At 37.7% G+C, this 27,969-nt stretch overlaps 2 protein-coding genes and 1 non-coding gene across 6 annotated transcripts; 2 read left to right on the top strand and 1 right to left on the bottom strand.

Moving 5' to 3' along the window:
* Nucleotides 1-32: 32 nt before the first annotated feature.
* SLC25A3 (solute carrier family 25 member 3) lies at nucleotides 33-6,963 on the top strand. Of its 4 annotated transcripts, none has more exons than XM_033116314.1 (8): nucleotides 33-185; nucleotides 411-571; nucleotides 2,169-2,290; nucleotides 3,872-4,051; nucleotides 4,933-5,114; nucleotides 5,767-5,937; nucleotides 6,430-6,540; nucleotides 6,622-6,963. In XM_033116314.1, exons 2-6 carry the CDS (start codon nucleotides 415-417, stop codon nucleotides 5,816-5,818), a joined length of 693 nt encoding a protein of 230 aa, XP_032972205.1. In that variant the 5' UTR covers nucleotides 33-185; nucleotides 411-414; the 3' UTR covers nucleotides 5,819-5,937; nucleotides 6,430-6,540; nucleotides 6,622-6,963. The 4 variants fall into 4 exon arrangements, with proteins under 4 accessions (XP_032972205.1, XP_032972204.1, XP_032972206.1 ...); XM_033116313.1 differs by lacking the exon at nucleotides 2,169-2,290 and adding an exon at nucleotides 1,876-2,000; XM_033116315.1 differs by lacking the exon at nucleotides 2,169-2,290 and adding an exon at nucleotides 1,876-2,000 and having other exon boundaries at nucleotides 61-215.
* On the top strand, nucleotides 5,450-5,695 carry LOC117029491 (small nucleolar RNA SNORA53). Its single transcript, XR_004424230.1, has one exon. It is a non-coding gene; the product is annotated as a small nucleolar RNA SNORA53 (small nucleolar RNA).
* A 993-nt stretch (nucleotides 6,964-7,956) lies between the features above and the next one.
* Nucleotides 7,957-27,809, bottom strand: IKBIP (IKBKB interacting protein). Its single transcript, XM_033116317.1, is given in 9 exon segments — nucleotides 7,957-9,319; nucleotides 9,322-9,372; nucleotides 9,375-9,651; nucleotides 9,653-9,907; nucleotides 12,136-12,142; nucleotides 21,307-21,359; nucleotides 21,361-21,390; nucleotides 21,392-21,425; nucleotides 27,336-27,809. Coding segments are annotated over 9 exon segments (1,044 nt in total). The 5' UTR covers nucleotides 27,512-27,809; the 3' UTR covers nucleotides 7,957-9,158.
* Nucleotides 27,810-27,969: the final 160 nt, after the last annotated feature.

Genomic DNA, 27,969 nt, shown 5'->3' with positions numbered 1-27,969 from the left:
GAACGCGATGACGTTTCGGCCGCGGCGCTCTTCTTCGCCAATGGGTGCCGCTTGCTTGTAGTGACTCGCTGTGTACGTCACGCTGACGACGCACGAAGGGCACAGATCTGCGGCCTCCGAGGACATTCGGTCTCTGTGAGCCGCAGCTTTTCCAAGGAGCGTCAGTGTGTTCGCCATCTTAGGGAGTGAGTGTGGTCTGGCCTTCCCCGCGGCAGGTACAGGGAGTGGAGCGCGGACCTCCTGTGGGACGATGCTTTTGCTGTAGGCCCGGTCAGCCTCCTCTTTTGGGGAGCTGTGACCTCCTCAAGGACGCAGAGGCGGGAAAAGGGAAGGCCTGAGTCGGGGTTGACTTTGGCCGGTCTGACGGCTCCCTTTGCCTTTCCTCTGACTGTCGGTCCTTCTTCCCATAGGAAGATGTTCTCGTCCGTGGCGCACCTGGCGCGTGCCAATCCCTTCAACGCGCCCCACCTGCAGCTCGTTCACGATGGCCTCGGGGGCCCCTGCAGCAGCCCGGTCGGGCCCCTGGGCCCGCCCCGCCGCTCCCGCAACCTGGCAGCCGCAGCTGTGGAAGGTGAGGTCAGACCTGCCCGGATACGGTCGTTATGTCCACTAGTGGTCTGCTTGGCCTTGATGTCCTGGAGGACGGGGAAGGACGCGCCCAGCCCGCTGCACTGCAGGACGGCGCTCACTTGCTTGCCAGACGATGTCCGCCCTAGGCTGGGTGTCTGATCCTTGGCCCTCCCTCAAAGGCGTGGAAGGGCCAAGGCACAGCTCTCCGTGACCTCCACGTCCTCGAGGGAATGTAGGCATAGAGGCCTTGACTAGCGCCTTATCTTCTGTGCCTTGAGCCCGCTTGGTCAGCAGACTTAAGTATTGGGTAAAGTCTCCTTCCTAACCACTGGTTACCTGCAGTTTTAACTGTATTATCAGTTCTTTGATTTGGCTTGAGTTCTCTTCTTAAAAATACTCCTCCTCCTCGATGCATTTCCGAAGTCTAATATTAGTTGACCCAAGGTATGTGAGATAACTGGGTCTCCTGTTTTAATACCATTGGTAAAGGAGGCGACTTCAGCCTCAGGCCATAGAAAGGAGATGATAATTGGTAGGGATCCCTTTGGTCTTATTTCTTAGGATTCTTGGTGGTTAAATCCAACTTGAACTGAACTGTGTATATTTCAAATCCCAGTGGAGTGTAAATACAGAGAAACCAGAAAACCGAATTGGTGGGAGTCCTAAAAATGTTATCTACATTGTGCCTGTAAAATTAATTTTTTTTTTAAAGTCATGTATGTGTTTCTGTTATGTCTTTAGTGTGGATGAAAAATCCTTGCATTAGTGTTCTGTCTTTCCGTTTAGAAAGTTAAAGCTAATGTCATTTGTGTAGTGCGTAAATGTATTTGGTTGCAGGGATTTGTTTCTCTAGTTTTTTGCTATAGGAATCCAAATGTGGGGTTAGTAGTGGTTAGTGGCTGGGGTAAACGTCGAAGTTTGCAAACTTTTACATGTCGAGTGCTCTTTCTTAGTTTGATTTGTACTCTGAACTGTGTTATCAGCAATTAATAATTTGAAATTTGATTTTAATTGGCAAAGCCATTTATACAGAAAACGATTTTTTTTATTAATATGGTATAATAGATGGTTATTATCTCAGGTTATCTTTATAATCTTTAAGTGATTGTTTTGATTTTGGCAGTGAATTTCTTGTTACCCCCACTAGGAGGGAAACTTGCATCTTTCAACTTAATTGTAAACAGGTGGCCAAAGCTATTCAGTTGTGATTGTACTGTTTCACAGGGAAGCATAGTTTTCTTTTATTCCCATGGCCTTAATCTTCTCTGAAGATATACTTACTTGATTTTTTTTTCAATCAAACAGAGCAGTATAGCTGTGACTATGGATCTGGCAGATTCTTTATCCTTTGTGGACTTGGAGGAATTGTTAGCTGTGGCACAACACATACAGCATTGGTTCCTCTAGATCTGGTTAAATGCAGAATGCAGGTTTGTTTTGCATGCTGGACTAAATAAAGCATATAGTTGAAGCATGGCTGTTAAGATGTAGTCATCTACTAACAAGCTGTGTGGAAACCTAACTATCCAGGAGGTAAGTTGATAACCAGTAACATGAGTTTTGTATTAAATTGCATGGTGTGTCTTGTCTTATTACAGAGTACAGTTGTGAATATGGCTCCATGAAGTATTATGCACTGTGTGGCTTTGGTGGGGTCTTAAGTTGTGGTCTGACACACACTGCTGTCGTTCCTCTGGATTTAGTGAAATGCCGAATGCAGGTTTGTATTGAGATGACAATGTTGAACGTATCTTTTGTGTGTGATTTAATTCCAAATCGTGAAGGACTTCACAAATGAGAAGACTTTGAAGATACCACAACTGGTAGAAACTTTAGTAGGAAACCAAATCTGAATTTCTTCAACTCATGATCTTTATTTTAATTAGTGTTTTAAATCTAAGAAATGCCTCTTTTAAAATAAGAGTGTGGGTAGATTGTTGGAGCTCAGATTCTGGCTATAAATGTATTTTGCGGTTGGGGTGAATTCTGGCTAGAGTTCTCTTCAAGGCCTACTTAGGTTCTTTATACTCCAAATAGTCATTTTATGAGCAGTTACATATCAGAGTGCGTAATCATTCTTTGTGTAGTATGTAAACTAACTTTATATCTTTTACTGATTAAGGCAGAGAGCACTTTGTAGATTAAAAAATATAGTCTCAATATCTTAGCATTTGTGGGTATAGCTTGTATATTCACTTACATAAAAGCTTTTTTACAATTAGAATATTTTAATTAGGATTATTGCAGCAAAAATCTCAGAATTTATTCCAAGCAGATTTAGAAGTCTATTTACCTAAAAGAAAGGAAGGTGAAATATTAGGGAAAGGAAGGTGACGTATACCAGCCCTCTAGTAGTGGCAGAAATAGATATTTTCCCATTTAGTTAATGGAATGCATATGAAATATACCTTCGCTAAAATTTTTTATGCATGTCTGTTGAAGTGAATTTATGTCAAAAGACAGGTTCTTATAATGACGTACGTTTTTAACTTGTATTTAGTTTGTCTTAAGTTCACAAAACTTTATAGTATAATCTACTTAATAGGCTAGCCTATAGCAGGAATATACAGGCATACCTCGCTTTATTGCACTCCGCTCTATTATGCTTAGTAGATATTGCAGGGTTTTTTTGTTTGTTTGTTTGTTTGTTTGTTTTTAAAGGAAGGCAAGACCCTTCACAGTGCAGGATTATGATTTGCTGAAAGCTCAGGTGATGGTTAGGATTTTTAGCAGTATTTATTATTTAGGGTATGTATACTTTTTTTAAGACATAATGCTATTGCACACTTAATAGACTACAGTGTAGTGTAAACATAACTTTTATATGCACTGGGAAACCAAAAAATTTGTGTGACTTGGCTTTATTGCAATAATTTGTTTTATTGCGGTGGTCTGGAACCGAACCCGCAGTATCTTCAAGGTATACCTGTAGATTTATCTATTATTTAGGCAGTAGCTTTAACAATTTTTTTAAAAGTGGTAGAGTTGGTTGGTAAAAAAAAAAAACCTGTTAGAGTCTGTTTTATTATGTATTTCTGTAGGAATTTTACCATTTTAACTAATCCTCCAAGACTTTAACTAAAAGAAAGCTAGACCTTAATGTACAAAAAGTTATATTCACAAAGATAATTTTAGATATTAACCTGATATCATGCATGAGCCTGTGTTTACCTACCTTTTTTGTTATTAAAGTTTATTTTAGGACCAAAAGGAAAAATTGATAATAACAAAACTAAATATTTATGAGAAGTGTTAGCTCTTTGGTACATTTAATTACTTTGTTTTCTTGTTTTAAATATAGGTGGACCCCCAAAAGTACAAGGGCATATTTAATGGATTCTCAGTTACACTTAAAGAGGATGGTGTTCGTGGTTTGGCTAAAGGATGGGCTCCGACTTTCATTGGCTACTCTATGCAGGGTCTCTGCAAGTTTGGCTTTTATGAAGTCTTCAAAGTCTTGTATAGCAACATGCTTGGAGAGGTGTGTGAGTTAACTTTGAAATTGAAAGTCCTGAGTATTTAACTTAAAGTTTAAGACCAGAAGGATCTTAGATTTTTGTCTGACCCACCTTTTTAGAACTGAGGAAGTGGTCTTAGAATTGGTGAGCATTTCTGCTCCTAAGCCTCTTTTAGCGGAGAGGATGAGAAAAAGAACATGTACGTCATTAGATTTCAGTGCTTGTTTAATTATACACTGCTGCTTTCCAAATAAGTTGAATTTTTGTGGTTTTTAAAGAGAAGGATCCTGGGATTCTGTTAGTTAAAATTTCCCTGGGTCGAGAGTCCAAAGAGATTGACAACTCCAGCATTATATCACGAGGTGCATCTTGGGCTTGGCAAGGTGAGTCATGGATATCCTGCGCACCACGTGGCAGGCACTAGGGGTTATATAGGACAGGGCAAGATGAATGAGGGTACTGGGGTATGACTTGCCCCAGGTAAGGGGAAAAGTGCCTTGCATGCTTGCCTGGGACAGGGCAACAGAACCAGCATGCCTGGGGCGAAGTTGATCAGACAGACTCTGAGGATGTTTTCAGAAAGCAGCCTCAGTTTTGGCCAGGATTTAACTGGATCTAGCACAAGGGTCCAGTAGTGGTCACTCGTGGGATAGTTTCTCCTCCACAGATTCCTTTGGGTTGTTCAAGGACCAGCCATCCTTGGCACCCTACATATTAAAAAAAAATTCACATTGCATTGTGGTTGATGAAGATACGAGACAAACATATTTAGCCTTGTGTTATCTATGAACTGTATAATAATGAAACACTTTTAAAAAGTCTGAAATTTTAACTTTCTAGAACTGTCCCTTTAAGTTGAAAACAGCTGATGCAATTCATGTCCCTTCTCATGTTTTTCAATTAGGAGAACACCTATCTCTGGCGTACATCACTGTATTTGGCTGCCTCTGCCAGTGCTGAATTCTTTGCTGACATTGCCCTGGCTCCTATGGAAGCTGCTAAGGTTCGAATTCAAACCCAACCAGGTTATGCCAACACTCTGAGAGATGCAGCGCCCAAAATGTATAAGGAAGAAGGCTTAAATGCGTAAGTAAACATTTGCCTAAATTTATTGTATAAAATATGCATTTGTGGGAACTGCATTTTTTAGCATTAAGCCTACTAGACTTTTTTTTGTTTTAATTAATATTTAATGTCTATTCCCCACCCCCAACCTCTTACATGGAACATAAACTCCAGGGGCAATGATAAGTTACACATGGCCTGAGCCCTGAATTAAGAATTTTTTCTAAGTAGGAACCATTTGTCAGTCTACAAGTGACTTGATATTTGACCTAAACATGAACTGTTAACTTTTGGGGAGGCCTTATTAGAACTCTCATTTGTGTTCACAGTTAAGAATTTGCATGTAGTCAGGCCACAACATGCTTCCTTAGATCCACCTTTGTGGATGCCAATCTTGAACTGAGTTCTACTAGTAAACTTCTTGTTTCTTGTGGTTCCAGTCAGGAAACATCCAGCAACTTTTCTGGTTGTACATCAAAGGTGCTTGAGTCATTGGCATGTGAGATAAATACACCTGCATGTTAGTCTTAGGTTCTGATGGAAATGACATGCAATTGTGCTGCCATTTTTTGCTATCAGGACTTGACTGGTGTGCGGACACTTGTGTTAGTGATGGAAATTTCTGCTAGATGAGTATATGCAACTGGGTAAAGTAAATCTCCTAATTTCCTAGATCTACAAGGGGTTGCTCCACTCTGGATGAGACAGATACCATACAACCATGATGAAATTCGCCTGCTTTGAACGTACTGTTGAAGCATTGTACAAGTTTGTGGTTCCTAAGCCCCGAGTGAATGTACAAAGGCCGAACAGCTGGTTGTAACATTTGTGGCAGGTTACATAGGTATGAATTATTAGGACACGCTTATCTGTGAAATTAAAGACAAATAATTTTTTCCATTATTGACTTATTTGTGAGGAAAAAATATTCCAGAGAAGTTACATCTTCCCATAACATTTCATATGCCATTCAGTAGCCATAAATACTTGGCTAAGTAGTTCTTGAAAGAATTGTTTCATGGTTTGCATGTCATGATTAAGCTGGGGAATGTACTGATTTCACTGCTGCACCATTTGTTTTTTTGTTTGTTTCTTTAGTTTTTCAAGAACAAATTTTTACTACTAAGACAAGGTGTTGATTAAAAATCTGAAATACAAAACTTTGAGGATTGGGGCAGACTGCTTTTTAACCTTTCTTGTCAGTCTCATTCTAAATCTGATACTTTTTAAGCACTAGAAGAAAATTTTATTACTTAGTCTTGAGAAGGTTGGCTATGATACGATTTTTTTTTTTTTTTTAAACCCTGTATTGAATCATGTTTTTGACTTTTTTCAGCTGGAGTCTTCTGTGCAATTGTTTCTCACCCTGCTGATTCTGTGGTGTCTGTGTTGAATAAAGAGAAAGGTAGCAGTGCTTCTCAGGTCCTCCAGAGACTTGGATTTAAAGGTAGGATTGTTTTTCCTCTAAAGAAAGAATAACACTTTTGGGTATAGTACCCTTTTCACTCATGTTTTGTATTTCAACCAGGTGTCTGGAAGGACTCTTTGCCCGTATCATCATGATTGGCACTCTGACTGCACTGCAGTGGTTCATCTATGACTCCGTGAAGGTCTACTTCAGGCTCCCGCGCCCTCCTCCACCTGAGATGCCAGAGTCTCTGAAGAAGAAGCTTGGGTTAACTGAGTAGATGGAGCAAAGCAAATATGGACTGAATCGGCTTGTTGGTCAGTGTTGAGGAAAGTGCTAAAGGAACTTTTATATATTTCACAGTGTGGGAAATTGTCTATTCCTGATATAATGACTGTAGTACTCTTGCCTAAGGCAAGAGTTTCAAACTTGCTGTTGAAATAAACCACCAGCTATTCATGATTTGTCTGTGACTTGATCATTATTTTAAAACTAGTTTTTAAGGATTTAACCCTAAATGGGAATAATTAGTATAAGTTAAAACCTTGAGGAAAAAATGCAAACTAACCATTGTTGGTTGAATACTCTTATCCTTACTCATAAATTTTCATGTGTTTCAAGTTTTGTCACTCGGGAGTTCCTATATTTTTAGGAAACACCTTAAATTTTCAAAAACTTGATATAATTGTAGTTTAAATATGGACAAATATTTGTGGTTCTATTTTAACAAGTTGATTTTGGCATATAGTCAAGTTTTTGTACCATGTACTATTTAAAATCCTAATGAGTTGGCTAATCCTTATTTGTAAAAGAAGGTAATCTTAATTAGCGTGATTCTAAAATGATAGTTTTTTAAAGGACCAAAGCAATCCATAGCTAAAAACTATTTCAGGTAACTTAATTGTCTTCACACAAATCTGACTTAAAATTACAAAAAAATTAACATAAGCTATTTGTCAGTTTTGTTTTTTTAAGAAAGATACCTGTTGTGAATTGAAGTAGGTGAATGCCACTGGAAAGCAGCACTCGCATACTTGAGCATCTGAAGTTTGGTTGCCAATTAAGCCTAAACTAATTTAATAGCTTTCTAGGAAGCAAGCCACTCTTAGTTTTTGGTTAGGAAGTATAAAAGTCCAATCCACAATATAGTTAAATGTTTTTCAAATCTGATTACATTTTACCTTGAGGCATTGTGTATATGGGTTGGGTTGACAGTCTCTTGTGTAAAATTACAGGTGGGGCCTCAGGAAAAAAACTTTCAAGGAGTCTTCATCAGGGAGAGAAATGTTTTGTTACAAATCCATATTGTAAGGTCAGTCAACTAAATTTAGAAACTGGATGCATCTCCCGTGTTTCCCTGAAATAAGACCTAGTCGGACCATCAGCTTTAATGCGTCTTTTGGAGCAAAAATTAATATAATTCATTTTTTTACTATAGTAAAATCCAGGTCTTATATAATACCCAGTCTTGTATTAATTTTTGCTCCAAAGACGCATTAGAGCTGATGGTCCGACTAGGTCTTATTTTCAGGGAAACATGGTAATTGCATGTTAACTTCTCTATATCATCATCACCTGGTCATGTTTAAGGTTCCAAGCTTTTACTTGGGTTGCAGACAGGTTAGGGTGCAAATTTGAGCCAAACTGGTGAAAAGGGCGGCAGTCTGAGCCCGAGCCAGTGGCTATGGTAAATGAGCATCACCAGTGATGTGTAACATCATCTGAAATGCAACGGTTTGAGATTTTATAATTTCAAGCTTTCTGTGGGTCAGGAATTCAGGAGCGTCTCTGCTGGATTCTTCCGGGTCTGTGTCTTGAAGTTACAGTCAGATGGTAGCTCTGGGGTCATCTCCAAAGGCTTTTTCACTCATCCAGGTTGGAGAGATCCCTGTTAGTGGCTCAGTCTTTCCTCAACATCTACAGCTCAGGGCAGCTGCACTTCAGGGCTTCACAGTGGAGCCAGGCAGAAGCTGAGTCTTAGGATTCAGTCTTGGAAGTCATATAGCATCACTTCCACTATGCTCTTGGTCACATCAGAAGTCCCAGAAGACCAAATCCCAGCTTCAGGGAAAAGTAATGCAGACACCACCTCTTGCTGGGAGGAGTGTCGATCACAATGTAAGAAGAGCCCTGTGGAGTTGGATATATCTATATTGTGCAATCCAAAGGTGAGGGGGTGGGGAGAGGCGGGAGAAGGGTGAGGGGAGTCAGCTACTCCCAACGGTGCTTATCTCAGATATTATCTAATCAATTATCTCTTTTTAACTCTGAATGCGGTGAGCAAGATCCAGTTAGGGCCCCAACCACACATCCTGTGCTCCCTGGCGGTGAGGGCATGTAGGGGTTCAGATCCTGCCCCATCTATTTCCCAGTGCTAGGTTGGCAGATCCTGCTTCTTCCTATTAGGAAGAATAGTGTGTGTGAGATGCATAAGGTTCTTGCTATATAAAGTTGCAAGTATATGTATTAATATTCATTTTGAAGAATCAAGTGCTCAACCCTTTAAAAAATTTTATTTTTGCTGTACAAAATAGAATCAAATAAAAAAAATGGTATTACTCCAACATTTCATTATTTCTGACTTACTGGTCTTTTTATATTATGACAAGGGATACCATTTTTTTAAAAAAAGTTACTTCAGTCTGAATAATTTAAAATCAATCCATATCTGAAATGTGTGTTATTTCATCTTTGATGTCTTTAATATCAGCTTGGACTATTGTTAAATTAGATATTTTTTCATTTAAGAAAGCAATTTCCTTCTCTCTTTGGAGTAAGTCAGTAACCAACCTCCCAATGCGTAGTGTTAAGTCATTACCAATGGTTCCAAACGGGAAAAATCCTTCTTTAGATTATACACCTTTGGTTTAGATCATTTGCAAAAGTCACTGTCTTCAGAACTTTAGCTCTGTCACTTTCTAAGCTTAAAAACCTATCTGTGTGCTTGTTAAAATCATTCTTTAGCTCCGAAAGTATATTCTTAACAGAGTTAATTCTTTGTGAATTTTCAGATGCTGTCTTTCGAAGCATTGCTGTTCGGTCAATGCTACTTGAGAGAAGATCACCTATGTTTTTTACTGTATTTCTTTCTACTTTTTCTATTTTTTTTTCTAGTTCTTGCACAGAATCCGTCAATGATGTTACATCAGTTTACTAAACCTGAAATACGTCGTATATCTGTTTTTATAGTTGTAATCTTGAGACAAACATCTTTTGCCATGGAAGTTGTACTTTGGTCTACTTTTGTAACATCTTGGGAAAGAGTTGTCAAATTGTTGTTCAATATGTCCTGTTTTTCAGTTATCCTATTGGACCAAGTTTTCACCTCATAAATTTCCTCCTGTAGACGCCTTAGATGAGCGATTATTTGAAAAGACTTCAATTGTTCCATGATAGCTTCAGACTTCTGACACTATAAGAAAATATACCACAATAATTAAATTGATTAAAAGCTTAACATTTAAAATTCAACTTAAATTTTGTTATTTTTAACCACAACTTTACTGCTCCTCTGGAAAGTATTTGCTAAAGATGTATTAAGTGTATTACTAATGAATAAGAAGGAAATATAAAATATCATTGGAAGTGACATTTTTCAGTTATTTTTGTACCATCAGTCCTCTATACAGTGAGAAAATGAGCTAAATGATAGACAATGACTTGTTTTTCAGTGGCTGGAAAGAGGAGGAAGCCTTTAGATGAGCTTCGGTAGATTTGGAGGGGGATCCGACAAGGCAACATAACTTGTGAAACAAATTGTTTATAGTTGTAAGATGTGCTAGAATGAAGGGACCAACGTCCAAGACTATGTGTATACACTTTATTGTTCCATGACTACTATAATTACCTGGGGTATCTATCCATTAGACCTTGAATAATTCAATTAATTCTTAAGTTCCTATACGTTATTAGGCATACCTGGTGTGAAAGATACAATATGTACAGCTTATGTTTTTGACTTCAACTCAGTTTATTAGTTTAGTAGAAGACAGACATGTAAGCAAACAAAATAACAAAAAACTATCCAAGGTTCTAAAATTCCATGATTCCAAATACAAGTGGTTCTCAACTCCTGTATGTTTCAGAGCCGTCCTTCTTCACCATTTCCATTGTATACTGGTATCTCTGAATTGGTTTAACTTGGACATGTTAACTGATGAACATTTTGAGCCACAAAAGTGCCTGGCAACATTTCACGTTGTGGTTTTTGTTGCTGGTGTGTGTGTTTATATAGAGGTATTGGGGAAGTTGAGTTACTGTATTTTGAATATTTGAAATTTTATTGCATTGTGCCATAAGTTAATAAAATTTAGATGAAAAGGGAAAATTAAAGTGTTAATTATAGTGAGAATGTGGATCTCATAAAGGATACAAAATTGAAAATTAAATGTGCTCCAGTTTCATCCATGTTATCACAAATGGCAATATATCCTTTCCATAGCTGAATATATAAATTTATTAAAGTAACACGTTGTACACCTTAAATTTACACAATGTTATATGTCAAGTATTTATTCAATTTAAATAATAAAGATAGGAATTGTCAGGTAAGACTATCAAGCTTCAATCAGAAGATTAAGACTATGGATTGTGTGTTCAACTATAAAGAAAAAAATTGAAGACAAATATAAAATATATTAAAGCTTGTGTCCAAAGATACATATCCATCGTGATTACATGGAAAAAGGGAATCCCAGTTATAATGTGTAAGTCAATTGTTTGGCTTTTGCACATTTAACTTGCAGCTCATTTTCTAGGAAAGCATTGTTTTAAAATAAGAGATTGTCTACAGTTTTGTATGAATCAAAACCAGTTTGATTCAACATTTGCTTTGCTAGTATGATCGAGAACAGTCTCTGCTTTCACAGAGTTTGTAGTTTGGGGAAAAACAATGTCAATCATGGATTTTTTAAAATTCAGAAAAAACACGGAATAAAAAGCAAATATGCAGGCCGAAAAATGATACGCTGTTTAAAGACATCAAGTTTTTTCCAAACTGTGCATTTCTTCAATATGTTTTTCATGAATCACTTTTCTTAAATTGCGTTTGCTTGGTTTACTCAGCTAAACTTTTGAGATTTTGGCAACATTACTTAGTTTTGTTTAATGCAAATAAAAATTTAATATACCTGTACTATTACTTTTATGGCAGCTTTAAAAAGGAGCAGCTATATAGTTGCAAAGGAATGACAAGCTGTTGCCTCATCATATATGTTTGGTTTCAAAATATATTTTAGGATTTTCCTCAATAGGTTTATGCTACATTAATTACTGGTGGGGGAGGTGGCCCCCAATTTTTTTTGATAGAGAAGTTAGATTGTAAAAATGTTATTGTGGGTATGACAATGAGAAACAGCCAAACAGGAAGGAAATCAAGTAGTGATTGCAAAGCCACCTTTTAAGGGAAAAGTTTTGCAATAAAGTGTATTTGCTGAAACAAGATCTCCAAGGGTAAAAGGAGCTGGCTTATTTTCATCTGTTTCATTACTAGGTTATCATTGAGTAATGTATCTACTCTGGTAGAGTAAATGTAGCTTAACAGCGTTACACAATTATGGTACCTCAGAAAGAGCTAAGTTTATTCTTAGAAGGATCAGATAATTAAGAAACTGCTAGCAAGCTTCTTTGTTTCACTTGGTAGCTTATAAAAGGAATTTATCATGAACTTCTGTTGATCTGTACTAAAATACAAACTCAATACAGTATAGGAATAGTCTAGAAATTATTTTACTTAATTATTTAAAAACATTACTTATGGCTTGTTTAGGCTACTTGCCCAGGATGGACAGAAGAGTTGGAGAGTATCAGTAGCTCAAAAGATTCAGCCAGTAATTTGAATATTTACCAAGTTCCTATACATATGCAAAGTGCTAAGCTGGATGCTGTCCTGTAATGGTTAACTATTGTCTGGGTCTACAGCACAGCAACATGGTTGAAAGGAATGATTTCTGGGTCCAACTAACCTTCCAAAAACTTTCCTAAAGGGTCTGAAGATGCTTTAGGAACTGCAATAAATGACCTGAAAATTGTATTGATCTCTAAAATCTAAAACCACTTAAAGCCAGAAGGGATCTTAGATTATTTGATACAATACCTCATTTTACAAATTAAAAACAGCCCCAAAATTGGAAAAAAAAAAAAAAAAAAAAAAAAAAAGGGGGGGGGAAAGAAAAAAAAAAAAAAACAGTTAGTGGCAAAGCCTAGATTAGAAGATTCCCATCTAGAGCTCTTTCTCCACCACTGCTTTCCCACTCTTCCCTAAACATTTATTGATTCCTTCCTATGCCTAAGGCCCAAACAATTTCAGGTCACAGTTACAACTTTTGAGTGACTTACAATCTAGTTCAATGGTAACGTGGCAGTTGCCATTTGGCTTCCACCAACTTTGGCTGAATTAAACAGATTTTTAAATTCTCAAGATGGTTCCACTGACAGATTTCTTGTGATTTTTTTTCTTCTCCTGGTTGACAGCAGTAGGTTCCATTAGAATAGTGGGAGGTCAGTGGCCTCTGGAATTGGACAGACCCAGCACTATGATTGCAAGATTTCTAATGTTGCTGTGTTTCAATTTACTCATTTGTAAAATGGGTCTCCATAGCTAGCAAAACTGTGGTGAGCATTAGTAATGACACATGCAAAGTGCATTGCACAAAGACTGGGAGATGCTAGGTACTCAATACCTGCAGCTGTTAGTATGACGGCGATGAATGGAGACCCCTAGCGGTGACATATAATAGGCTCCAAAATGTTAGTTCTCTCCTCCCGCGCTGTCAAGCTGGGATGGAACACTTTGATTTAAATTAAATTAATAGTTCATAGCTGAACAGATACTGGGTGAATTTGCATAGCTTTTGCCAACTGTGCAAATATGAGCTAAGTCTATAAAGAAAAGTTTGTGTGTGTGTGTGTCTGGTGAATTTACAGCATCATTTTAAGCTGTGATCAAGATTATGGATTCACACAAAGGTCTACAATTAGGTTGAGATTAAAAATAATGCCATTAACTTTGTCTCTTAAGAATTTAATTTTCTATGGAAACATACAGGCTAATCAACATTTTTCTTTATAAAGTATAAAAGTACACTTAGTCAACAGCTTCTAATCATTAAACAAAATTTAAGGAGATATTAACATAAACATACATTGAAACTTCACATCCAAAAGTTAAAACTTAGGCGTCTGTTTTATAAGTGATTTATATGTACTAACTAAAAAAATTGGACCCAGTACTCTCTCAGAAATCGATTGATATCAAATTTATTATCAATTACAAAGATACAAAAAAACATATCTTAGAATATGGTAATCTTTCCTAAAGGTAAGATTTAGTATTTGGTACACAGGGAAGTTTTTTGAAATTTCAAGTATTTGTGTTGAATGTGAGAAACAGGAAGACAAATTAGGTACATCTGAAACTCTCTAATGACAACTTATAAGGAAACCTCTGAGTAAAGGAATATATACATGTGTATATACACATACACATAGCTTTCTCATGAAATACTTGGAGAAGGGCAGTTTTTATTTCCCTTGTAACAGTCACTATAGAGCACAGCGGCCATCTGTTTTCCTTTATTTTCTGTAACCATTACTATGATATATATATAATAATAATGTATCAAATATGGTAATAGGCCAAAAAAATAAAAAGTGAAGAGTACAAGAGATTACATCTGCCCTGACAGGACGAAGGTTGAAATAGCAAAATTCCAGCTAACTGTATAATCTATTTTATTAGCATGAAAATAAAAGGAAACAAATAGAATTTTGTCAGTGCACACAGATAAGAACTTAGACATTCAGAAGTCAAGAAATTTAATGTTAAGATTCTAGAAATTAATGCTATGCCCTTTGATAGTAGCAGTTTTCCAGGTTTTTTTTTTTTTTTTTTTTTTTTAATGACCCATGGCTGTCTACCACAGAACTTTTGGGGATTTTTCCTAAAATGTGCAAATTTACATAATAAAACTACTTGTCCACAATTCTTTTGTAACCGCTTTCAAGTTCTTTGTGTTTAATTCCACTGAAACTGCATTATAAAACTGGGACTATAGTTGGTTATTGGCAAGAAGAAACAAGAAAGAACAGTACTGGGCCGACCCGGTGGCTCAGGTGGTTAGAGCTCCAAGCTCCTAACTCCAAAGGCTGCCGGTTCGATTCCCACATGGGCCAGTGGGCTCTCAACCACAAGGTTGCCAGTTCAATTCCTTGAGTCTGGCAAGGGATGGTGGGCAGCGCTCCCTGCAACTAAAATTGAATACGGCACCTTGAGCTGAGCTACCGCTGAGCTCCCAGATGGCTCAGTTGGTTGGAGCGCATCCTCTTAACCACATTTCCAGTTCGATTCCTTGATTCCTGCAAGGCTGCGCCCCCTGCAACTAGCAATGGCAACTGGACCTGGAGCTGAGCTGCACCCTCCACAACTAAGACTGAAAGGACAACAACTTGAAGCTGAATGGCACCCTCCACAACTAAGATTGAAAAGACAGCAATTTGACTTGGACAAAAAAAAGTCCTGGAAGTCCAATAAAGTCCTGTTCCTCTTCCCCAATAAAATCTTTAAAAAAACAAAAACAAAAACAAAACAGTACTTCCATATGCAGTTGACTCAGTTTTCAACAGCAAGCTTAGACACTCTTGACATATCAGTTTACCAATGAAAGTCTTAGATGCTCCCCCATCCTGCACATTTCTGATTATCATTATTAGAAAATTATGGCTAGACCTTTGCTTAATCTCATCTCAGTATGTCCATGTCTTATTCCTTGTGACTCCATTATATAATTTTGAGTAAAATAAAATCACTATGTAAAACAAATTTGGTTTGGTAGTTAGTTTGGGGATTCTTTAAAATAATGACATACTTTTAATTAACCATAATTTTCACCATTACTCATTAGGCTGTTTTTTCCTCTTTAAAATAGGCCACAGGCTCGTTGGTGTATTTTTATTGTAAGTAGAATACGCATAGTTTATCTAGAGATCATGTATCTAGCAAACTCAAGAGTCTGCAACACAGTCAGAACCTTAAAAAAACAACACAGGTATACAAAAATATTCTGAAAGTCCATACTTCAAAGCATACACACTTAATTCGTAGGAAAAGCCTCCATTGAAAATATATTTACTCTTATTTAAAAATTCTTATAAGTATCTGTAATACAGTTTAGAAACTTAACAAGAAGGAAAAATGTTTCCTAGGCTCCACAGTTCTCAAAAAGTGCATATTAATTCATAGCAAAGGACCCAGGCTCTCCATCAAGCATGTTATCTTTTATTTCAGACAAAATTCCCATGAACTTGGTTGTGTGGATTCTTAGCCTGCAGTGAATTACAAAGGAACTGAAGAACTGGCTGAGACTGGCACATTACCAACTGACCTGACAGTGGGTTACCTTTACCTTTTCAGGTGACAAAAAAGGGGTATGAAGTAGATATAAGGTTTGAAAAATAGCAAACTGTGGTCATTTAGTGAGGAGGTACATATTCCTAGACACGTTAATATATTTCGGTCAAACAGGTGAAATTCATGATAATGCCCATTAATTACTAGAAAAGCATTTTATAATATTAATATTACTTTTAAAAAGTAGACAAATATATACTTTAGAAATATTTCTATTAAAATGGTTAAAATGAAATATTTTATTGCTTAAAAAGATAAGCTTTGATTATCTGGATAACCCATTTGTGTGGACATCTCACTTCTTTTCCAACAATGTAGGATAAAGTGAGGCATATCAAAATAATACAAAAACACAGAACAATTTATGTATAATATGGTTCATCAAAATAAATGTAGTGCATTTAAAAATCACTATCAATTTCTTTATTTTCTAGATTATAGTCTTCTAAAGTCCCTTTTTCTTTTGTACTTGAATATACTACAAAATCATGAACTTTTCCTTTCAGAACATCCAATTCATTTTGCATCTTTAATATGCTATTATCATACTGAATTCCTTCAAGGGTTTTCTGCATTTCCATTATTTCAGATACTGCTTTCAGCATATCATCTTCCATATTAAACATCTGAATAGATAAGTCTTCCATTTTCTTTTCTGTCGCTATCAGATCCTGAGAGACTCTGAGGACAGAGCGAACAGCACTTTCAATGGTTGGCAAATGTGTCTTGCATTCTTCAACTTTGGGTTCGTAGTTAGCAAGTTTATTCGTCAGGTCTCATCTCTGGCAAGAGAGCATGCTGTTCCTTTCCAACTTTTCCACTGCTTTTGTATCAGAGCAAGCTGCTCCTCGACTCGCAGAAGATCATCTTCTTCTTGTCTTTTTACGTGTTCTAATATTTCTTAGCGTGCTGTCTTCCAAATCTTTTAGCTTTCAGTGAGCAATTTTACTCCTGTTCAGCTGAGTTAATTTGGACAGTAACTTGAGAATGTACCTGTTTTGATTCTGATTTCAAAATGTCTGTCTTTACATTCATTTCTTCTAGGCTTCTCTTCCAGAAATTCGTAACATTCTGGAATTTCTCATTAAGGCTTTGCATCTTTGAGCGAGCATCTCTTCACTATTTTGAATGTCACGCATGATACTTTGGAGTCTGGATACTTCCTGCTCAAACTGAGTCACCAAGGACATGGATGGTGTAGCTTCCTGCAGGATACTTTCAGTAGACTCAAGCTGCATTTATAACACAAAACAATTCCCAAGGCTACTTAATAACTTTTCAATTAGGGAAACGCATTTTAATAATCACATTCTGAAGATGTCTAAATATCCAAGTATGTCAGAATCATATTGACAAAAACATTTATTACTTTAACATACTTAAAATATGTCTTAACATATTTTAAACATATTTAAAATATTTTAAACAAATTTAAAACCGATTATCACCATGGTAGCAACATATACATACACCTGAACTTGTAATCCTAAATATTTGCACATTTTCATGGAGGGTATTAAAGTGAAAAATACTGTTAAAGGAGCCGGAAGTATATCACATTCCCCTCTTTTTACTCCAATGGAAAGCGACTTAGTTGTCGCTTAGATTTTATGGTTATTTGGCTTTTTTAGAAAGTGTAACTTAGTTATAAAATTTAACTTCGCTAAATTCAATGATTATGGAAGAGTTGCTGCCTGAAAAAAAATCCATTGACTGAACTCTGCAGAGAAGGTACCAGATCAGATCTTACAGATATCACAAAGGCAAAAATGAATAAAAACCAGTTTAGTGAGACAACTCATGTTAAATAGTAAAGTGTTTCTAAGTATCTGCAAATTATGGAGAGCTCCTGGCATGTTCTAATATGTTCCGGAAAATAGAAGGGCCAGGTGGTGGACCTCTCTTAGTCTATACTCACACATAGATAATAGCCACAGAGACTACAAAAAGGCCTAGAAATGAATATTATCACATTTGCAGCATTGTATTGAAGATACAATACTGTACAAGATACAGTTCTGCCCTCAAGCAGCTTAGTTTAATTAGCGAGAAAGCCAAGTCTATATATGCAATGACGGGAAGAACTATGGGAGCACTTACAGGGGGCATCCAAACCAGAGTTGGATGATCAAGGAAAATATTCTAGAAGTATTGTCTAATATCTGCTTCTAGTTACTTCCTCTATAAATCATCCTACAGAGTACAGCCAGATTAAGCTTTCTAAAACACTGCTATGCACGTCATGGTACAATATGAAAAACCCCACAATGTTTCCTAATACTTCTAAGAAAGGGGCCGGCCCAGTGGCTCAGGCTGATGGAGCTCCATGCTCCTAACTCCGAAGGCTGCCGGTTCGATTCCCACATGGGCCAGTGGGCTCTCAACTACAAGGTTGCCGGCTTCCTCAAGGGATGGTGGGCTGCGCCCCCTGCAACTAGCATAAGCAACTGGACCTGGAGCTGAGCTGCGCCCTCCACAACTAAGACTGAAAGGACAACTTGAAACTGTACGGCACCCTCCACAACTAAGATTGAAAGGACAACGACTTGACTTGGAAAAAAGTCCTAGAAGTACACACTGTTCTTCAATAAAGTCCTGTTCCCCTTCACCCCCCCCCCAAAAAAAAATACTTCTAAGATGAAGTGCCAAGTTCCATAATCTCTCTATATGCTATTCTTCCCTCCTCTTTGCTTAGCTAAGGTCTGTCCTTCCTTCAAGACTCAGACCCAATCTCAGCTCCTCAGCCTGAACTCCTGTAGCACATATTGTATTATGTCTGTGCCACCTATTTGGCACTTTGCACATAATTCAAGAAGTTTTCAGTGTTCGCTCTGTGCCAGACCTTTTGCTAGACCCTGTATATAGTATAGCCCCTGGCTTTACAACTTGAGAGCGGAGATAGTGCTTTAGATTTTTTACATCATATATTCTGGAGTACTAATAAGACTCATTGAGTGTTCTCTGTTCAATTATTAGTAGGTAGGCATATAGAGATAAAAGAAACGGCATTTCCTCTAAAGAGTAGTAAAGGAGACGAATTAAAACAACAAAAAATCACAATAGATTATGATGCGTGTCATGACAGAATTAGCACTGGAGAATGGATGCCGAGAGGAGAGATCAGAAGTCTGGAGGTCAGCGAGGAAAGGCTTAGAAGTGGCTCCGAAATCTGACTCTTAAACAGACTGAGGAATGAGCCAGGTAAAGATAGGAAAGTTTCTAAATTCCTTAGGAGAAGAGACCATGTCCTTTGCATTTCTGTAGTCCCCTTATCTCGGTATAAAGAATATGTTTTTTTGATGTTTAGTAAGAAGAATGGCCATAAACCTTCTGGGCCCACCCCAATCAAGACCTGAAGCAGTTGCAGGTGATAGTTGGGAACATGTGCAACATTACTGAATAATATGAGGCCTCTTTGAAACCTTGTTTAAAAATGATTTTATGTACACATGTAGCCATAATACATGTTCCTCTAAAAGCAGTTTTTGAGAAATACTTGTACATTGGTAATGTTAGGTTGAGTTGTCTTACTAGCAGCATTTTGAAGAGGAAAGCTCCTCTTCACCTAAGGTGATTTCTTGTTTGGGCTGTGCAGCAGAGCATCACTATGACCTGGAGGCAGTATAACCCCAGCAGACCCCAAAGGTGGAAAAGATCAACTTTTCATGATAATAAGGTCTCAAGATTTAATTTGCAAACATATACTGACTGGTATACCACAAGAGCTAGCATTTATGGGCTGCCAATATATTCTAATAGTTTTTCATTTTTAAAAAAGATCTATTATAATACCTTAAATTTATTATTGCTTGAAAGTTTTCAAAGAGTTTGCATTTATACTATATCTCATCTTATCCTTATAAAAATCTTGTTATTCGCATTTAACAAATGCTGAAATGGAGGCCAAGAGAAGTAAAGTGATTTTTCCAAGGTCACAGTTGTGATGAGAGCCCACGTGGAGTTGTTTTCCCCTCCCACTGCATTATGCTGGCTATTAGGGTCAGCTTTGTGAAAAGGCAGCCATTGTAAACTCCTCCTAAGGCAGATTGGAAGAGAGAGCTATGCAAAGACTGAATATTTTTTTGGATCCCATGGTATTAAAAAGTCTATTTCAGAAAGCATTTAATTGCTACCAAAATTTTCATTTACAAAGGAATCTTTAACTTTTGTTTTTAATAGCTTTTAGGTACAGAAAGTTTCTATCTCCTGGAATTTTCTCTATCATTTTGTCTCCTCTGAGGGCCCCCAACAACTACAAGCACAACCAGATTCCAACTTGAGTCCTAGGTCAAAATGCCAAACTCTTGCCGCTCCTTCTCAGAATCCGCCCCCGCCCCCCACCAGCAAGCTCAATTGAATCCCCTGGCATGTTTGAGCAGATGCATAATTTTCAGCCCATGCTTTTCTCTTTTGGCTCTCTATTTCGTTTTTTGGCTATTTTTGTTTTTGGCTATTTTTGTAACATCCTTGCTTACCCTGGTACTAAGTACAAGTCCTTGTCTACTTTGTAGCAACGAAGTGAAGGGTTAGTGAGTGAGGAAATGAACAAACAAGGCATGTTTCCCAGTGATAGCTTGGTCCCTACTGTGTTTCCCCCAAATAAGGACCTAACCAGAAAATAAGTTCTAGTATGATTTTTCAGGATGACATCCTCTGACATAAGCCCTAATGCGTCTTTTAGAGCAAAAATTAATATAGACCCGGTCTTATTTTCAGGGAAACACAGTAGTAGAGTAGCCAGGTGAGCCCACATGATGCCTTACTGACTACAGCAGACCCTCTTCTGAGGAAACGTGGTAGAGAAACATTTTTTCTCTCACATTTTTAAGAATCACAGAAATAATGCACCTGCATTTGAGCTTAATAGAAACACAACAAAGACATAGATTTTAATTTTCATTTAGCTACAAAATCAGTATTTATTTTTAGGTTAGTCCTTCTTATATGCATATGTATATATGCTTACCAAGTGGAAAGTAAAGAAAAAACACGGATGGATCTTTACTTTTTCTGCTTTAATTTTATACCTAACTATCAGTCATATTTTCAATGCTCTAGATGCTTAAATAGAAAACTGAGGTCATATTGAAATGAGCATATCGGTCTTTTTAAACAATAACATTTGTTATATATATACACACATATATATATACATATATATATGTGTGTATATATATATATATTATATGTGTATATATATATAAATCCTTGCTTTTCCAAAATGTAATTTAAGTTTGAATTGGACTGAAGGGGAGAATGTAAAGAGGTACTAGGAAGCCAGTGAGTTAAAATAGTAATGGTCTAAAAGGCAGGAAAAAAGAATTTATGAACTGGGGTAGAAGAGTGATAGTGGGGAAGAAAAATGGGAAAATCTCCACAATAAGCCAGTTTATAATTACCTTTCTGAAATTAAATTGATTTTACTTTGAAGCCCTTGGAATTCCTTTGTTTCCTATTTTCAGTAACTGGTATTGGTTTTCCACCCTTTGCAAACTTTTCTGACTGCTGAAATACAAACCTGGAAAAGAAAAGAAAAATCACTACCTTGTAATTCATAACTACTTAAATTTGAATTTTAAAGGAGTATTTTATACCCAGACATAAATTCTGGTATGGGTAGTGGCAGCTTTTATTAGTTTATTTCAGCCAACATTTAGAAGCCGGCTATGACCAGCGGTTTACTGGAATACTCATGCAAAGAGTATTATTTATACTCTTTGAAAGTGAGTATAAATGAAAAGTGGCTCAGGTGGGGTTGGAGCTCCGTGCTCCTAACGCCGAAGGCTGTGGGTTCGATTCCCATACGGACCAGTGGGCTCTCAACCACCAGGTTGCTACTTCGATTCCTCGACTCCCAGAAGGGATGGTGGGCAGCACCTCCTACAATTAACAACGGCAAGTGGACCTGGAGCTGAGCTGCGCCCTCCACAACTAAGATTGAAAGGACAACAACTTGACTTGGAAGAAGTCCTGGAAATACACACTGTTCCCCAATAAACACTCACTGAGTTCACAGCTCAGTGAATGAGATGGTGTGATACCTGTTATAGATGTATGCACAAGAAATATTCTGGAGGAAGAAATATGAATTATTTAGAAAAAATATGTGATCTCTACTATTTTCCTCAAGGCCATATTTGGTTAGTAGCTATAAATTAAGTGTTTTTATACTGAAATGTAGAAGCAAGGGTTATCTATATTAAAAAAAGTATTTTTTAAATTAAAATGTAGAAGAGAAAAAAACGCAGTGGAGTGGAAGGCAGAGAGAGGTGATGATGATTAGAAGTTGCAAGCTAACTGGAGTCAAAACTATTGAAAATAGGAGTCATTGTCAAAATGACAACAGAACACATATGCAGTGCAAGGTGTGTAACATGCACAATTGGTTATGCTAAAAAATACAAGTCATATAGGTGTACTTTAGATGTCTTTCTAAAATTGGAGTGTATTTTTCATCTGGTAAATAGTAAAGGGTAGAAGCATAAAAAACTTATCGCAACCTTAAAAACAGTAAATGGACTTTTGTGTGGATAGAACTTGAAATGAGCAAGCAGAAAAGAAATGCTGTGATTCTAATACCATTTTGGTTAATTCACTTTGACTCAGTTCTTTGGGCTCAGAAAAAGCAGTTGAAATTTTTTGTGTATTTATTGAATCATCAAAAAGCAGTGGAGAGCCGGCCTGGTGGCTCAGGTGGGGTTGGAGCTCCGTGCTCCTAACGCCGAAGGCTGTGGGTTCGATTCCCATATGGGCCAGTGGGCTCTCAACCACCAGGATGCTAGTTCCATTCCTCGACTCCCAGAAGGGATGGTGGGCTGCGCCCCCTGCAACTAACAATGGCAAGTGGACCTGGAGCTGAGCTGCCCCCTAAGATTGCACAACTAAGATTGAAAGGACAACAACTTGACTTGGAAAAAGTCCTGGAAGTACACACTGTTCCCCAATAAAGTCCTGTTCCTGTTCCCCTTCCCCAATTAAAAAAAAAAAATTCTTAAAAAAAAAAAAAGCAGTGGAACAGAACCATATGAAGTCAATATTTAAATCAGAGTACATAGACCAGTGGTTCAAAAGCTGCACTGCATGTTGGAGTCACCCAGAAGCTTAAAAAAAAACTGATTCCTGGGTCCCACCCACAGAAATTCTGGTTTAACTGGTTTGGGATGTGACATGGATATTGTAAATTTTAAAAGCTCCCCAGGTTATCTGAGTGCTCAGTAAAGTGAGAACCAATAATTGACAGTTTTGTGCAACTGACTGCTATTGAAAGACAAACATTGAAAGATTCCCAAACTCAATGGAGGGGGTGAAAGACTTCTGAGCTTTGTGCATCATTGCAAAGGTGATGATGTTTCAAACTCATAATGTCATTAGGCTAACTGTTACTATAAAACTGTTAAAGCAAAAATGGATTTTTTGCTTTTTAAACAAATGTTTAAAAATGTTGGATGAAATAATTTTTTTTTAATGATGGCTCGTGTCTATCCTATAACACTGAATTAATTAAGTCCAGGTTACATAACTAGTACAGATTAATTAGATTTTTCTAGTGTGTGCTAATATGAACTTTTTAAACAAAACTTTTGGTTATTAGAAAACACCATTATCCTAATTTTCACAGATGGATGTGTGAGGTTAATTCTGTTTTGATTGGCTGTTTCCTTCTTGGCTTTAAGAGATTCTTCTCAGAATACAGGCTTATCTGAGATCAGCAGAGACCAAGGATTGAGACTATTCTAAAGAAATAAGTATGATTTCAGGGACTAGTTTTATCACCCATTACTCCACAGTATTACTTCATGGATTCATCCTATAGATAAACATTCAGAATAAAAGTATTTATTATAAATACGACGTTTTATGAAGATTGGTCCACTAATAGGACTTTCCATTTTATTAAATATTTTTAATGTTGTCTACCTTTGCACTTCTCTTCAAAATTCAGTACTCATTAAAAGCTTGAAGAACACTGCCATGTTAGGGGAAATATCATCTCTGATGATAATTTGTAGGTGTTTTTTTTTTCATGGTTAGCTTCTCACGAAAAATAAAAATAAGATTCACCACTGCTACATATGAGTAGTGTAAGAAAAAACAAGCATGAAGTTGACTTAGTGCTAGTAATGAAAAAAATGAAAAGTGGTTTGTATGATGCTGAGTTAAAATATTTTTGTCATATTTTTCACTTAGATGTGCCAGATATTATTCTAAGTGCTGTATAAATATTAACTCTTTAACATTAAGGAAGATGATTTTCTAGAAACCAAAAATGCTGACAGAAGGCAGCATCAATTCTGAAAAACTTATTTTTAAAACTGGCATCCAGATTAGTGGCCAAGGTGCTTCGTTTCCTTTTTTGAGTCAGAGGCATTTTCTAACAGAAGCTGTTCAAAGCCTCCTTACACCTTATCTTCCCTAGTTTAGATGAGACAATTAGGGTCTGCTAAGGACTACAACTTCTAGTTGAAGAAAGAAAAGGGCTATAAATAGTTCTGGAGTAAGGATTTCTATTTCTAGGATCTTGGCCTCTTTTTGGATTAATATTAAAGAGAGGCATGTATGTAGAGCTAGACAACTTTGGCTCTGCATTTACTAGCTGTATAAACACCGTGGGCAAGTTTTATTTATCTTTGCCATAGTTTCCTCACCTGTAAAGTGGGGATACTACTACCACTTAGTTCACAGGGTTGTTGTAGAGATCTAACAGGTTCTTATTTATAAAGCTCCTAGATAGTGCCTAGAGCATATCACATCAGCTATTCTCTTTTGAAGTGCTCTGTGAAACTGTTTTCCATTCCTCTGAGAAGCCTGTAACGGTACAAAGGATCAGGGCTCCCTTCTACTGCCCTTGATAGAAGCCCCAGGCCTGTCCGCCATTGAAACCAGGGTTGGGTTTATAGCAAATGAAGGATGGAATGGATGGATGAGACCACTAACAGGAAGAAAAGCATCCTGTTTTGGGGCTTCTTCTCACTATCATACTTGTAGGATGGCATGCCAGGACTTTATGTTATGTATTATTTCTGTTTACTTTCTAAACAAGGATCCAAAGACTAAAGGCCTGAAGACACTGAAATAGTGATGCCCTGAAGTCCTCCTTTGAGCAATGGAAGGGTTCAACCGCTCCTACCCCCCAAATTCAATCTAAGTGTGAGAGGATGGATAAACAAACTGCTAGAAGTACAGATAGGCAAATATTTTCGATGTTGTATTTTCACAACCAGGACAGTGTCAGTACAGTAAGCATTCAATAAAGATTTGATAAATGACCTTTAGATGCTTAGTATGTGTTCGAGAGGTGAAATTCTCAATGGCGTTGTTATAATTCTAGTGTGCTTTTATGTATTTTGAGATACCAAATGTTTTTTTATTTAGAAAATGCTTGTAAATGTCTTAGCAGAATTTTTTATTCCCAAATTTACCATAAATAAATATTTGCTATAAACAGTGACTGAAGTATTTATACTTCAACTCTCGTGGCAAAAGATTTTACAAGAGCAATTAATAGTCAACTATTTTAATAATAATCATAAAATCTGCCCATTTTTAGAAATAATCTTTGAGTATTGTTTTATTATTTTGCAAAGACACAGTTCAAATAAAATCTTCCTACCAAATGTAACTTGTTTGTGTCTTTACTGCAGGAACTAACTGAAAATTCCTGAGCTAAAGCTTCTGCTTTTCAACAGGTTTTTTCTTAATAGATTTGTGGAGGAAACGAGATTCTGTGGAATGTAACCTCACAGGGTGATCTGATCATAAATTTCTAACTGGGCAGGTCAGGATGGGTATTCACACCCGTGGTACATAACTTTTTTAGTAAAAGGTTTATCTTTGCCTTAAGCAAGCCATGTCCATTGTTTTTGTGTATCTAGGCTAACACACCTTTGAAATAATGAACCTCAGAAAAGCACATAATCTTGTTAACCTCCTGTAATCAAATGCCCACCTTGCTTTCTCCCACCTTCATGTAATCTTCCTTACATTCCCTCAATTTCAAATGTATAAAAGAAACTGCAAAAGTGTTATTCTCCAGAGCATCTGAGATCCTGCTTCCCAGCAACCATCATCAGTTTTGGCTCAAATAAACTCTTAATAAAAATTACGGGTTTGGATGTTTCTTATGTTGTCATATTCCTATCAGTGTTTTTCTCCAGGACAATAACCAAATTATTGAAAAGCCAAATATTTTGTGATATAATTAATCTCACATGAATATGAATCTTTGGATAATTAATGAGAATTAATAAATCCAGTAACTGAGACCAGCTGTATAAGGTTCTAGAGAGAAGCAACATATATCTTTGAGCATACTAAGTTCTATTACTGATTAACTTTCCCAACACAAAAAGGGTCTTTTAACTTACCTAAAGAAAGTCATGCATTTTAAGATAAAAGAGCAGTTTATTTAAAACAGTAAATTCAGTACATTTATTCTTCTAAGATCAAAATAAAAATATTCCATAAACAAAAATAACATATTAGTAAATTAACAATTTTTTTGGAAGAGAATATTTAATAACCAGCATTTCACATTATTGTAACAAATCTTTTATTAACTTCAACTCCGGATGAGTCACCACTAAAGTATAATCCAAAATTTACTAGTATCATGAAAATGTTCTAGACTGGAGGACGTCCAGAGTCTCTTCTAGAATTTGATAATTTCTGAAGATGAGTAACTATTTTCTAAATACTTTAAAAATCAGTGAAAAATGGAGGAAAAGTCTAATTTAAAGAGTCAGTCTTGTTATTAAAATGAAATGGGTTATTCCTAAGAAAACAATTGGGGAAAATAAAATTAGTAAGTTGGTTTTAGGTTATTTCTAATATGCACTTTTCCTGACATGACACCAATATATCACTATTTGCTTGGTTTAAAAATTATATTTAGTTTTAGGTGAACACAAGTGCTATACTTTTGTAGATTTCGAGCACTAAGATTCAATCTGTAGTTTAGGAAACGACCTTAAACTCACAACGCATGCACACTGACCAAAATATGAGAAATCCTCCAAATTTTGATGTAATCATTAACGTTTTCTGCTTTGAGATAATGAATTCTTTTAAGGTTGCAAACATTGCCATTAGGTATTTATAGGTTGGGCAAATTTGTCCCGGACAAATGCACAGCGGACTGGAAGTAAGGGGTTATAAAACTGGAAAGCTTCCGACGTGTAGTAGGCGCTTAATACAGTTTGGACAAATCAGCATCTCTTAAGAAATGGCCGACTCATTCCCAAATCAGCCTCAACTCCAGCTGAGCGATCAGGGCACTAGTTACTAGTACAAAGGAAAAATGAGTTACAAACTTACAGAGGCCGTAAGTTTGAGGATGCAGAGCCGGGTGGGGCCAGCGCGGGACCCGGAGAAGAGCGGGGCGACCACCGGAGGCCGGGCACGGGGCCCAGGCGGCCTCACGTCCACTTACCAGGCCAAGCCCAGGCACGTCCCCAGCGACAGCAGGCTCACGCCAGTCCGGGGGTCCACCCAGCCTGCGCCTCTACGATCCCGGGCTTCGAGGTTCTTCCCGCCCTCGCTTCGCTTCCCAAGATCTGCGAGGGCTCCCTTGGGCCCCGACTTCTTCCGGCTCTTCACCTCGGACATGTCTGGAGGTCCTGAGCACTACAAACCCGGGGCGGCCTTTACAACCTGGGGGAGCTGGACGTGGCCGCCTTAGCCTCAGTTGGAAGCCTCGGCCCTGACCGCGCCCCCGCCCAGATTTAGCGCCGCCCAGAAACCAGCCCCCTCCTTCTCCCTGCCATCCTTGCTGCTTCAAGGCGTCCTCCGGTCTTCAAGTTCCCCCAGCTGTGACAGGTGAGGACCCTACCTTCCGCTTCCTCTGCGTTAATGCTGCAGACCTGAGGAGATCGTAGTTCCCCGGCACGTGCAAGCCGCGGGAACTCCAGGGGGCGGGGCCGGGCGGTGTGGGGCGGGGCCGGGCGGTGTGGGGCGGGGCAGCTCGCGCCACGTCGGGCGCGCCGCCGCCTCGGTCCTCCTCTCACTGGAACGCGGCGCGTCCCTGTGGCTTAGCTACGCCCGCTGTGGGGTGGGGCGAAGGGCGC

This window comes from Rhinolophus ferrumequinum, chromosome 10, assembly GCF_004115265.2.
Source record: "Rhinolophus ferrumequinum isolate MPI-CBG mRhiFer1 chromosome 10, mRhiFer1_v1.p, whole genome shotgun sequence".
Classification (NCBI taxonomy): domain Eukaryota; kingdom Metazoa; phylum Chordata; class Mammalia; order Chiroptera; family Rhinolophidae; genus Rhinolophus; species Rhinolophus ferrumequinum.
This window is presented reverse-complemented; position numbering and strand designations above follow the sequence as displayed.